The sequence below is a fragment of the Vipera ursinii genome, assembly GCF_947247035.1.
Source record: "Vipera ursinii genome assembly, chromosome: 12".
Lineage (NCBI taxonomy): Eukaryota > Metazoa > Chordata > Lepidosauria > Squamata > Viperidae > Vipera > Vipera ursinii.
Window position 1 is genome coordinate 14,513,609 of NC_139525.1, and position 14,426 is coordinate 14,528,034.

Genomic DNA, 14,426 nt, shown 5'->3' on the forward strand with positions numbered 1-14,426 from the left:
TGTGTTGAGGCAGTAACTCATGAGACGATGTCTCGTAAACTCTCTACTCCTTTTCTGGTCCCAGAGCTGCACTAGAGAACTTTCAAGAAGTTTGAAAAGCCTTTGCAAAACTTTATGGTATCAAATTAGTTTGATGAAACTTCACTGAATGGACAGATCAATCTGGTATTGAAGCGGCTTTGAATGGCTTCCCTAATGGGAACCAATCAGAAACTCATCAATAGTTTAGTATGACTGATGGAAAACAACACTTGATCTAAATATTGGACAAGGATGCCTGGCAGAATAATTTCACTTTCTGCTAAATATACCTATTCCTGATTCCTATTCCTACTAAATTATCCCTCTCGGTTTGAAATAAGGCATCGTATTATATTTCTACTCATTCTAAAATGTCACCTCAAGATCCAGCTTTAGGGTCCTGAATTATGGGGAAATACTTTATACACTCTAAAGTGTGTATCTAAGGATCACCAATCTAATTAGGAATTATCAACTTTAGCTGCAATATAATCTAATGGAAGGGTGGATGGATGAATGGATGGATGGACAGATGAATGAATGAATGAATGAATGAATGAATGAATGAATGAATGAATGAATGAATGAATGAATGGATAGATAGATAGATAGATAGATAGATAGATAGATAGATAGATAGATAGAAGCTATGGAAGAACCAGTTCCTATGAAGCGTAGGAGCTGATACAAAAAGATGTGACATCCTAGTTGCTCTTCTCTGCACTTTTTTCAAAGTCTCAACATCTTTTTTGTAGTGTGGTGACGAAAACTGGATGCAGTATTCCAGGTGTGACCTTACTAAAGTTTTATAAAGCAGTACTAATACTTCATGTGATTTTGAATTGGGTTCCAGTTTGGGTAGGTTGGGTTCTAATGAGACATATAAAAAGGCAACCTGAATTATATTTTGAGTCTGGGCAATATTATTTAATATAAAAAGTCTAATACAAATTCAAGGTAACCCCCAACTTAGCAGGAAGACACCCTTTCCCTTTAAAAAAAATAACAACCATGCAAGAGTTTTTACCATTTTCATCCAGAGAAAAGTCATCTTGGGCATAACGGAATTTTTCCGGGCCGCAAGCGATAAATACATCGTCATCGCCAAAGAAATCATGAAGGCAAGTTACCTATCGGAAAAATAAAGTCATTCATTTAGCGTGAGTTGGTAGCATTCATTTTATGGCTCAGATTTCTCGGAAACTGTTTCTCTCCCTCTGCCCCACCCCCCCAGTATCTCTGCTTCCCTTTATGCAAACCATGACACAAAATGTAGTGTAGGCTTGGCATAAAAAAAAGAGAGAATCTTCTATCATTGAATGAGGTGACGGGAATCTGTTACTTTGAGATAACGCAGTGGTATGTTAAACTTTCTGTTTTACAGGTTCTGTTTCATTCCAAATGATCAACTGGGTGATTCCTTCCCCTGGCTTTATTTTTATCAGCTCCTGATTGCTTATGTGATTACATAATTACCAAAGCTCTCCGGACGGGTTGCAAGAGGAGAACCTGACATTTTATATCAGAAGGCTTTAAAATGGAAAGTGTAGGTCTGGTAGAATAAAGCCACTTCACTGAATCATCTGGTATGGGGGAATCTCCTCCTTGGGGAGATTCTGCACTAGAAGAGAAGATGAGATAGTTGATAGTCCATCCTCAGAGTCAACTTGAGCCTGATGACCTTGACTCCCCATGACTGAGGGGCTTACAGCAGAAACCAAGACTGACGGACCAAGGTTTTTTTCAGAAGATAAAGTCACTTCACTGAATCTTGTGGTGCAGGGATCTTTCCCTTGGTCCATCTCATCCTGCTCTTCACTAGAGGAGAGGATGAGATAGTTGATAGTCCAATCCTCAGAGTCAACTTGAATCTGGTGACCTTACTCCCCAGGCCTACATCAGAAACCAATGGAGCAAGTTTCCTCAGAAGGCATGAGGTTCATTGGAGAAGTAAGTAAGAAGTAAGTCCTTCTTCTTTCCAACTAGTAAGTTTTTTTGAACTATGGTGGGAAGAATTCAGAAACAATGTAGTCTCGAATCTCTGAGATACTTGAAGTTTAAGCCAACCCGTGGTTCTAGAAGGTCTAACTTAAGATCCAGAGTTTCTCCCAGGCAGACTAAAAATACCACATAACAGAACAATTTCACTTCCCTGTTTCATGGAAGGGAACAACAAAGACGAGGCGTATAATAAGTAAGAAAACAAAAAATGTTCCTGTAAGCTTCTTGACAAGGACAGCCATGACAATTTAATTTTAACCTATTGTAAACTATCAGTTACAATTACACAGTGACAAGAAAACTACATTCCTGGAAATAACCATTTCACAGTCATTCCTGTCACCTTCTCTTTAGGAACTTAAAATATTAAGGTGGCTTGGAACTAGAAAGACAGAGGGAATAAGACCTTAAAATTGGGTTTCTATCTGCATCTGTCTGTCTGTCCATCCATGCTGCTTTTACAATCCTATCTAGATCCATCAATTGATCATCCTATTTCAACATCCATCCATCCATCCATCCATCCATCCATCCATCCATCCTGCTTCTACAGTCCTGCTTCTATCTAGATCTATTACTTGATCATCCAGTTTCTATCTACACCTGTCTATTCATCCATCCATCCATCCATCCATCCATCCATCCATCCATCCATCCTGCTTTCACAGCACTGCTTCTATCTAGATCTTTCAGTTGATCATCCAGTTTCTCTCTGCATCTGTTTATCCATTAATCTCTTCATCTGTCCATCCATCCTGCTTCTAGTCCAGTGGTGGCAAACCTATGGCACGCGTGCCAGAGATGGCACTCAGAGCCCTCTCTGTTGGCATGTGTGCCACTGCCACCAGCAGCAGTTCCATCAGGCCACCACCACCGCCCGGAGCAGAAGCCCCGCCCAGCACAAAGGAGGCAAAGTGGCCAACTTGCAAGCTTGAGCAGAGGTGGCAGAGCAGAGGTCACCAACCATTGTCGATTGATGGACTGGAAGAAAAGGGAGGGGGAAGCATTTTACACGCGTGCATGTGCGCACGGGGCTGCGAGCACGCACACCCGGCAAATGGGGTGGGGTTAGTGCCTGCGTGATACTCACTAGCCCTGCCCCGTTCTTCCACGGTGCAGTGTCTTGTATCTGCACCCTGCAGTGCTGAGGCGACCATTTTTGCGCCTTGCAGCACAGTGGCCCATTTTTGTGCCCCCAGGTTTTGCATGCCCGAGGCGGCACTCAGAGGCACCTCCCTGCCCCCCCCCTTGAGGGCACCACAATGTTGATGCAGCCCTGGCACTTTGTGATAAATATGTGGGTTTTGGGTTGCGGTTTGGGCACTCGGTCTCTAAAAGGTTCACCATTACTGTTCTAGTCTCTCTCTCTCTCGCTCTCTCTCCCTCTTCCCCTCCCATTTTATTCTGCTTCTACAGACTTTGCTTCTACAGCCAACTAAGGAAAGAAACTCACAGCTCCCTTTCCCAGAACGAGAGCACCAAACAATCTCAAAGGTTGGGAGGCTGGAAGAGCTTATTAGAAGGAGGCCACGGGAAACCGTTTCTGAATTTTTACCAAGGAAACATGGCTATGGCTATGTAGTCATTAGGAGTGAAGCTCAAGTTGAAATTTAATATCCTCCCACGATCCATGCCAGTTCTATATTGAGCCTAATAAATACTTTTACTTCTAAAATAGCTGACACTCTTTCAAAGACCGGGGTCCACTTTGGGTTCATCCTAATCAGTTGTTCTAATTATACAGAGCAATTTGTCCGGAAATAGAAGCTAGCAAAAATACTTCTAAACAGAGATGCGGTACTTCATTAATGCTTCTAAATGCTTCTTTGTGCTCCTAGCAATCATGGCCAGGAAGCAGAAGAACAGTTGATTTGCAAAAAAGTGAAATAACTGACACAGCAAAGAAAAAAGTTGCAAAATTCATTGGCTGCATTTCTTCACTAAACAGTCAATGGTTTGTTTGTCTAGATTTAATTGTATAGAGCACAATTGGTGGCATTCATATATTGTGCTAAGCTATGAGCCTGAGTTTGTAAATTATAGCCACTGGGGTTGCAGAGAACCTATGCCCTGTAATCACATTATGAGTAAAGTAAGACTGCATGAGAATAGAATAGAATAGAATAGAATAGAATAGAATAGAATAGAATAGAATAGAATAGAATAGAATAGAATAGAATAGAATAGAATAGAATAGAATAGAATAGAATAGAATAGAATAGGAGAAGAGAAGAGAAGAGAAGAGAAGAGAAGAGAAGAGAAGAGAAGAGAAGAGAAGAGAAGAGAAGAGAAGAGAAGAGAAGATAGACTGGAATAGACTGGAATAGAATAGACTGGAATAGAATAGAATAGACTGGAATAGAATAGAATAGAATAGACTGGAATAGAATAGAATAGAATAGAATAGAATAGAATAGAATAGAATAGAATAGAATAGAATAGAATAGAATAGAATAGAATAGAATGGAATGGAATGGAATGGAATGGAATGGAATGGAATGGAATGGAATGGAATAGAATAGAATAGAATAGAATAGAATAGAATAGAATAGAATAGAATAGAATAGAATAGAATAGAATAGAATAGAAAATAGAAAATAGAAAATAGAAAATAGAACTGTACAGAATAAGCAGAATAGAACAGAACAGAACAGAATAGAAAATAGAACAGAACAAAGCTGAACAGAATATTCTTTATGTGATGGGGTACACAAAGAATTTGTCTCTGGTGCATAAGCTCTCAACAAAATGATAAATCCTAAATTTACAATCCTAAATCATAAGATACAACCAACAGAACAGGTGATAGTCACAAGGTACCAATAGGAGTAGGTAATAGGAGAGATGAGAAGGATAATAGTAACACAGTCGTGCTACATGTTTAGATATCCTTAGGCACAAGACAGTGCTGTGGGAATTATGTAATAACTTGCAATGAAAGAAATAGGTAACAAGATAGAGCTGTGTCACTCCTGGCACTACTAAGCCATGTTTGTTGAAAAAACTCACAGTTATCAGGATTCACATGCTTACATTAAGCCAGAAACAAAATTTGGGACTTGCACGTTGACTTGATAAATTGGATTAAGCCAAACCTGAGCAAATCATATGACAGCTTCGTGCAGTGTGTGGCAGCGTCATTTTTGCACTTCACAGCCACTCTAAGGGTCAGGTCAATGGGTTCTCTGAAGAGGCAGATCGGGCGTTCCAATTCCACCATATAAATCCAACTGAATCCCAAATGAGTTTGGCAGTTTAACATTCTGTTAAAAAACTAGAACAATAACAAAAAAAAACAAAGAGAGGGGTGTCCAGAAAAAGGGGATTCTGGGAAATAAGCAGATTTTCAGTGTTTTGAGGAACCTCACCAGGGTGGGAGCCCTTTGATTTTTGGGGGGCATGGAATGTGAGTTGAGGTTGACTTTCAAGCGAAGATTCTGGGATTGTTTGCTGGATGCTCCAGTAGCTAGGCTTAGAGGCGAGTGATAATTCTCGGTGGAAGAATGGCCCCCGTGCCTTCAGGCGTTGGTATTAAGATGCCATTTCAATATTTTCATAAAACACGTTACTGAGCATTGGGTAATGAGCACTGCCAAATTACACAAGTGTTCCTCCACAAGAAAGAAATGAACAGATGGCAACTGTGGAAGAGAAGATGGCAGCAAGTAACTCGAACAACTTTGCTGTAGGATCATAAAAAAATATGTTTTGGGGAAAACGAAGCCCAGTTGCAATCCTTGTTCCACGCTCTTTTTATTAACAGAATAAGCGAAGTGGAAGGAACTAACATTTTGCTCAACCATCCAAGACAAAGGGTTGTCTAGGATTTTCTTGAAAACCTCCAGTGATGGAGCACCCACAACTTTTGAAGGCAAGTTCTTCCACTGGTTGATTGCTTTCGCTGTTAGGAAATTTCTCCTTAGTTCTAGGTTGCTTCTCTTCTTGGTTACTGTAGTTTCCATCCATTGTTTCTTCTCTTGCTTTCTGGTGCTTTGGAAAATAGGGTGACCTCCTTTTCTTTGTGGCAGCCCCTCAAATGTTGGAAGACTGCTCTCATGTCACCCATAGTCCTTCTTTTCAATAGACTAGTCATACCCAATTCCCGTAACCGTTCTTTGTACGACTTAGCCTCCAGCCCCCTAATCATTTTTGCTGCTGTTGATGAGGTTTATGAAGATTGTTTCTTATTTAATCCTCACAAGTCCAACCCTGAAGATAATGGCCCAATGAGCTGCTTGATCTAGGACTTCCTTGCTATACCATGAAGACAAACAAATCTTTTAAATACGAATGGGTGTCAATACTGCAATTGATTAAGATAACAATAACAATAACAATAACAATAATAATAAAGTTGGAAGGGATCTTGGAGGTCATCTAGTCCAACCCCCGGCTCAGGCAGGAAACCCTAGACCGTTTCGGACAAATGGTTGTCTTCTCTCTTATTAAAACCTTCCAGTGTTGGAGCATTCACAACTTCTGGAGACAGGTTGTTCTCACTGTCAGGAAATTTCTCCTTAGTTCTAGGTTGCTTCTCTCTTTGGTTAGTTTCCTTCTGTTGCTTCTTGTCCTACCTTCAGGTGCTTTGGAGAATAGCTTGACTCCCTCTTCTTTGGGGCAGCCCCTGAGATTTTGGAAGGCTGCTATCATGTCACCCCTCGTTCTTCTCTTCCTTAGACTAGACATATCCAATTCCAGCAACCGTTCCTTATATGTTTTAGCCTCCAGTCCCCTGATCATCACTGTTGCAAATAGCAATCAACTTGGAAGTGTGTTTCTGAAGACTGGTCAGAAAACATTTTTGGACACTCTAAAACAGGGGTGTCAAACTCAATTTCATTGAGGGCCGCATCAGCATTGTGGTTGCCCTCAAGGGGCCGGGTGGGTATGGCCAGGGTGGGTGTGGCCTACTGGGTGGGCGTGGATAGAGTGCGTATGGCCTACTGGGTGGGCATGGCCAGCTCTACATCATTGGCATCAAGGGTGCCTATGGGGGCCTGGGCAGGAGTGGGTCAGATCTGAGGGTCTCTGGCGGAAGGAGGGTCTCTGGGCCAGAGCCAAGGCAGTGGGGGCCATTCCCTCACTGTTTCCAGGATGGCTTCGCGGGCCACATGAAACCACTTCGCGGGCTGGATCCGGCCCCCGGGCCTTGTGTTTGACATGTCTGCTCTAAAAGGCGTGCAAAAAAAATTCTGGGATGGTCTGTCAATTTTAGTCTATCTGAGAATAGGTTATTGTTGGTCTTGGAAGCCTATAACCTTCCAACAGTGCATCAGCTTGAATTAAAATAGCACACACTTGGCCTTTAGGCAAATTGCACCCAATATTAACATTAAGCTGGAAGTGAATATGTTTGGGGAAATGTTGGTACCTCCAATACTTGAGGAAGCCAATTAGTCTCAAGCTGAGATGCTTTTTTATTCATATGAATAATGTATTTGCAGCAGGGGATGCCAAGCATTGGATTATTAACCTCTGTTAGAGAAAAGATTCATTGGTCTACAGTCAACAACGCTGCAATATGGCCTGAAGGTGTCAGAACATCAGCGCTTGAAATAGTCGAGGATTCCTCTTCTGATCAATAATGAACGAGCGCTTGTAAGTATAAATTTTAAACCTCTGTTTGAACTAGCTAGATTTTCCACCTTGCTCCAAGCTAATCTGACTTTCCTTTTTCCAGTCTTTACAAAAAAGCTGCAAAAATCACACGGTAGGAAGACACTTAATTTCTAAGGTAAAGGTAAAGGTTCCCCCGCACATGCGTGCTAGTCATTTCCGACTCTTTCAAAGCCGAAGACCTAGCATTTGTCCAAGGACGTCTACGTGGTCATGTGGCCGGCATGACTAGACGCCAAAGGCACATGGAATGCTGTTACCTTCCCACCGGAGTGGTCCCTATTTTTCTACTTGCATTTTTATGTGCTTTCGAACTGCTAGGTTGGCAGAAGCTGGGATGAGTAACAAGCGCTCACTCTGTTACGCAGCACTCAGGATTCGACCCGTCAAACTGCTGACCTTCTGATTGACAAGCTCAGCGTCCTAACATACTGAGCCACCGTGTCCCTTTCCACTTAATTTCTAGACCTGCTTAAATTTAAGAAAGGGAGTACCTAGTTCAGTGGCTAACCTTTTCTTCACCACGGACCCCCTTTAGATAACTTTTGTGACCATGGCCATGGACCCCCAAGACTTAATTTAAGATCTAAATCATAATATTTCTTCAAGCCTTCACAGACCCCTCTGTGACCTCTCAGCACCTCAGGGGTCGGTGGACCACAGGTTGAGAACCACTGATTAGTTTTAAGAAATTAAGGTTAATTTCTCATCATACTACCCAAACCCCAAGCATGATGGCACAGCTATATCGTCAGGTCCTTCTTAAAGGCCAGATGTTTGGGGCCCATCTAAATTCTGGAAAACCTGTGTTCCAGAATATGGCTGCCATCTTCCTGTCAGATGATATTCCTTAGTACAATGGCCCCCAACCTTTTGGGCACCAGGGACCGGTTCCACGGAGAGAGGTTTTTTCCTTGGACCAGAGGGGGCATGGTTTTGTGTGCTGCCTTCATCTTGTGGATGGGGCTTCGCTTGTTTGTGCAGCCTGGTTGCTGGCATACTGCGGCCCAGTACTGGTCCATGGACTGGGGGTTGGGGACCCCTGCCTTAGTAAATGAGACCCATAACATACGTCTCCTACTGGATGCGATGGAACAGGTGGACGTATCCAAGGAAAGACGGCTCCTCAAATATCCCTCAGTTATGCCTCACCTCTGGGGTTGTTTTTTTTGGAACAATTTACATATCAGTAGAGTTCCCTAAACTGTTTGACAGTGAATGTCTTAAATGACTTACATGCTGAGTGAAGGATTTCTTATTCAAGATATCCTAGATCAAGGAACCATCAAGAATACCCCCGCCAACCCAGGCAGGGCAAGCCACTATATCTAAGCAGAGGGCAAACCTCACTCCCTTGTAGCTCTGATGATATCACCTAGTTGGGTAATGAAACGTCTGCAAGAAATCAGCCAAGCTCAGAGAGTGCCAAGGACCTCACAGTCCTGGGATCTTGCACCAGCGAACGTTACTGGATGAACCTGAATTCTACTAGTGATGCAACTGAACAAGTTGATGCAATGACTTAATGATGTGTGTGTTATATCATTTCATTCAAAATGCATTAAGCTGACTTGGCAACATTTGGGATCTCTCCTTTCTGCCAAGCAGACCCCCCTTGGCCTTTTGCCCAAGAATCCTATTCTGAGGGCAGGATCCTGTTTAACACTGTGAGAAGAAAGAAATGCAACTTCCTTTCTTCCAACCTTTCATCCTACACCCCTGAACCATGCCTGCCTAGGGCACTGTGTTTCTGACAATTAAATGCACCAAAAGACGCCATGCCCTTCCCTTAAAAAGCTCCATCCTCTACTCTTTTCCATGCCTTTTTTCCATCTTATTCCTATCTTAAAAGACGTATCAAGAAATAGATACTCCCACAGTGGTGATGATGAGAATGCATGATCACTGAAGCTCAATGTAGCAAGCAGAATCTGGAATGCTTAATTCCACCCACCCCCCTTGAACTGTAACCATCAGCTTGTCTCTAGACTATAAATATCCTTGCTACCCTCATCTCTTGTTTTACTCTCAGTTAAAGCTGGGAATGGATGTCAGGAAGCCTTTAAATATTAGATAAGATCCAACTAGTAGAACCGTCTAATTAAAGACTCAGCTTTTACTGCCTTCATTCATTTTTATAGCCATTACCAGGGGTGTATCTGAGGGGCACTCCTTTGCTATTTGCTTCTGAAGGATGCTTCAATGTATTTTCACTGGCTAAATCGTATTTTCACGAATAGATTAAAAAAAATGTTAGGCCAATCACTTTAAATATGCTTAAGAAGCTCAAAACAGACTTCTGTAAGAGAGCTCCTTGGTGCTCTCTGAGCTTGCTAGTTTTCTTGCAGACGTTTCATTATCCAAACTGGGTAACGTCATCAGTGTGTTTAATACTACTAGCACTGATGATGTTACCTAGTTTGGGTAATGAAACGTCTGCACGAAAACAAGCAAGCTCAGAGAGCACCAAGGGCCCCTCATGTCAACCCTGAGCTTCTAATATTCTCCTTTACTAGACTTCTGTAATGATTAAATTGCACCAGAAACCATAATAGGAACATAAGCTATTAGGTAGGGATATGTTATGTTTTTTTTCCACAGCAAAGCAAGTGCTACCTATAGATGAGACGGCACCAAATGATATTAGGTAAAGGCAGGGCTTTTTTTGTCATAGAACGCTCAGAACGGAGTTCCGGCACCTTTTTTTGATGGAACCTTGTAGGCTAGGCAAGGTGGGTTATATGACACGTGTGAGTTCCGGCACCTTTTTCTTTTACAAAAAAAGCACTGGGTAAAGGTAAAGGTTCCCCCGCACAGGCGTGCTAGTCGTTTCCGACTCTAGGGGCCGTTGCTCATCTCCGTTTCAAAGCCGAAGAGCCAGCGCTTGTCCGAGGACGTCTCCGTGGTCATGTGGCCGGCATGACTAGACGCCAAAGGCGCACGGAACGCTGCTACCTTCCCACCGTAGTGGTCCCTATTTTTCTACTTGCATTTTTTACGTGTTTTCGAACTGCTAGGTTGGCAGAAGCTGGGATGAGTAACAGGCGCTCACTCTGTTACGCGGCACTCGGGATTCGACCCGCCAAACTGCCGACCTTCTGATCGACAAGCTCAGCATCCTAACCCACTGAGCCACCGCGTCCCTAATGATATTAGAATAGCCCAAAAAGAACTGGAAAAAGCTGTAAAATAGCAGAACTAAATTTTTTAAAAAATAACATTATGGACTGAATTAAGCAGAGGTTTCAAGGCTCCTTGGTGCTCTCTGAGCTTGGTTGTTTTCTTGTAGACTTTTCCTTACCCAAAGTAGGTAACATCATCACTGCTAGTGAAATGTCTGCAAGAAAACAACCAAGCTCAAAGAGCAGGAAGGACCCTTCATTTCAGTCCTGAGCTACAAATACTGTCTTCTCCTTTATCAGTAAGCAGAGGTTTCCTCCCTAATTATTGGTGTATTTGGAATTATGCTAATCAAATTGTCAAAACAGACAAAATTAAAAGGATTTAACCTCACAATGTTTAACAGATACTGGTCGAGATTTGATTCTGCTACTTAATTTTAGGAAAACAACTTTGCTTGGAACCACAATTACAGAGATAATTGCAGAGGTGTTTGGGCTACGGAAAGGATAAGGCTTGTGTTGACCCTAGATCCAACATTTCCTGAGTATTCATTGGAAGAGAGAGACCATGCGAAACCACAAAGTCAATATAACACTTGCCCTCGTTATCACACATTCTCCATGGATTTCTTGGAAAGACCATTTAGAAGCTTCCACTGGTTCAGAATTCTGTAGCTCCATTGTTTGTGAGCACCTGGCGACACGAACAGATGACGTTGGAGCTCCAGACTCTTTGCTGGCCTTCAACTGACATCTCTCGGCAATTAAAAATGCTGGTTTGGGAAGCCACCAGAAAATATGTAGGATCACCTTCTCCACTCAGCTTCAACCTGGCTGATTTGGACATTCCAGGAGAACCTGTTTGTCAACCCCACAGGAGGTTGAGGCTGGTAGGCATGACTTTTTTGTGGGTGCACCTGCTCTTCACCACCATTCCATTAACTTTCCACAAGCTATTGAATTATATCACAGAGCCCTTTGGGAGGATGAACTGACCCCTTTGGGCTGACCGATCGATGGTTGTGTCGCTTTTGATGAATTGTTTTTATATTCTTTCACTGTGGCTGTTTTATTGCTTTTCTCTTGATGTATGTAACCGCCAAGAGTTTTTTTTATTATTATTATTGCAGCGGAGTACAAATCTGATCAATAAAGGCTCTATCTCACCATGATATAATTTACAAAATGATGTACGGTTGGCATATGACTCCAGAAAAATTATCTAGAATGTATAAAGGTGTTTCATATTTATGCTGGCAACATGGACAGTGTGAAAAGTCATTTTTATCATGCTTGGTGAACTTGTAAGAAAGCCAAGAAAGAAAGTGTTAGGTTTAAATACATACAATGATGCAAAGAAATTTAATATGTAGCTGAAACCAGAACTATTTTGTTGGGATTAATGGACAGAAAATTAGGGAAGAGCTGTGGGGGATAATTTTTGTATATGATTACTCCTGCAACACTATCATGCATGCCAAAATGGAAAGACTATGAAATACCCACGGTGGAGGAATGGTTGGCAAAGTGGAAGAAATGTTAAAATTAACTTTAGAGAAAGATTAACTATTACATTTATTAGTGACTGAAACCTTTTATGGACTTTTCTGCTGTAAAAAGAAAAAAATGAACTGGCGATTTATGGATTTATTTTTTTTAATTCCATTTATATCCCGCCCTTCTCCAAAGACTCAGGGCGGCTTACAATCTAAGCACAAGTTAAATGTGCTTAGCAATAGCCTTCATTCTATGTATATGCCTGCTTATTAGGGATTTGTTAATTAGAAAGGGCAGATTATGGAAAGAGGGAAGTTATGATGTAACTTTAGGGAGGGTGAAATATATTTGCACTTGTAACTGCTGTTATGAAACTCTCAGTCCATCCCTTTATCATGTTTTCTCTCTTTTCTAATCCTCTTCCTTTCTTTCTTTTTCATTTTCTTATTCCTTTTCTCTTTAATTCAAAACGTTAATATCTCACCTTTATTACTTTTTTTAAATAAATAACTAAAGGTGGTGAACATAAGTAATATTCACAGAACATAGAACATAGAATAACCGAAATGGAAGGGATCTGCTCAAGTAGGAGACCCTTACCATGCCAGACAAGCGGCTGTCCAGTCTATTCTTAAAAGCCTCCAGCAACGAGACATCCACAACTTCTGAAGGCAAGCCGTTCCACTGGTTAATTGTCCTCAGTGTCAGGAAATTTCTCCTTAGTTCTAGGTTGCTTCTCTCCTTAATTACTTTCCATCCGTTGTTTCTTGTCCTGCCTTCTAATGCTTTGGAAAATTCCTTCCTCCTCCACACCAACCACTCTGTGAGGTGGATTGAGCTGAGAGAGGTGGATTGCTCTAAAGTCACCCAGCCACCTTTCATGCCTAAAGTGGGACTAGAAACTTAGCCTCGCCAAGTGATTGGCCCCAAATCACCCAGTGTCGTTCTGTGCCTAAGGTGGCAGTAAAAGTCACAATCTCCTGGTGATTGGTCCAAAGCCACTCAGCTGGCTTTCATGCCTAAGTGGGACTAGAACTCACCATCTCCTGGGGATTGACACAAAGTCACCCAGCCAATTTTCATATCTATGGCAGGACTAGAATTTACCCTCTCTGGATGTTTGGCCCAAGATTGCCTAGCTGGCTTTCATGGCTAAGACAGGATTAGAACTCACAGTGTCCTCATGATTGACCCAAAGTCACCCACCTGCCTTTTGTGCCTAAGGCTAGACTAGAACTCATCATCTCCCAGGTTCCAACCTGGCCACTTAGCCACTAGACCAAATTGATATTCAAACGTTATGATCACAGGTTTTTAATACTTAAGTACTAATAATACTATTAATACTTTAACGCTCCTTGCTCCAGGATCTGCACCCACATCATTACTGAATTCCCTTGTTTGTAGAATTGACTGTAAAGCAGAACATGTAACCTTTTTGTTAAATGGGATTTAACCCACATTTTAGCATTCCTGAAGTTCTTTCGACAGATGTGGGAATATAATGACTGAAAATATGCCCAGATAATGCATTCAGTTCATCCTCCAAAGATCTTAATTCAATATAATCTTATTGTTTTATTCCTGTGACCACCAATGCCAAAAGAATCTGAAAAGGAGGTAATATAATCTTCTTAATGAATATTACATAAAAGTAAAAAGACTTTTAATTACCACTTAAACTGCCCTTGGCTTATAGAAGCCACCATCCCACAGAAGCCCATCTGCAAATCTGATTTGTACTTGGTCATAAATGCTTGTAAGTGTTGATTCTATTGTATATAAATTATTAGGTATATATAGATTATTAGATAAATACTCCTAAATGTGGACTCTATTAAGGGGAGACTTCAGGGTGGTAAAATCACCTCACTGCTAAGTTCGGAGATCAGATCCTTTCTATAGATTCTGATCTATTCCATTCCTTTTTAACAGAGATTATTTACTAGCACAAAACTGCCCTGCATTTTTCCCCCTCCTTTCTTTTGATGAAGGAATTTGTGTTCAACATTTCTTCCAGAACGGAGCAGAATTTTGGTGAACACATTATATGAGCTCAAATTCAATTATCCTTTGAAATTTAGAAATTTCCACATTTGGAATAGACTTCTGCAATCATAAAATGTACACAACAGATTATGTTTGTCCTACTAGTGTGAGGAACACATA

At 41.5% G+C, this 14,426-nt stretch overlaps 1 protein-coding gene and 1 long non-coding RNA gene across 5 annotated transcripts in view; both read right to left on the minus strand.

Annotated features, from left to right (window-relative positions):
• The window catches only part of LOC310646119, a 510,475-nt gene that overhangs the window by 23,406 nt on the left and 472,643 nt on the right, over window positions 1-14,426 (minus strand). The window lies entirely within an intron of this gene.
• The window catches only part of DCX (doublecortin), a gene marked incomplete at its 3' end in the record, with an annotated part of 61,096 nt that overhangs the window by 9,122 nt on the left and 37,548 nt on the right, over window positions 1-14,426 (minus strand). For all 4 annotated transcript variants that reach the window (XM_083372348.1, XM_083372347.1, XM_083372350.1 and 1 more), the window contains exon 3: window positions 1,049-1,151. In XM_083372348.1, coding sequence (XP_083228474.1) covers window positions 1,049-1,151 — 103 coding nt within the window. The remainder of the gene's footprint in view (window positions 1-1,048; window positions 1,152-14,426) is intronic.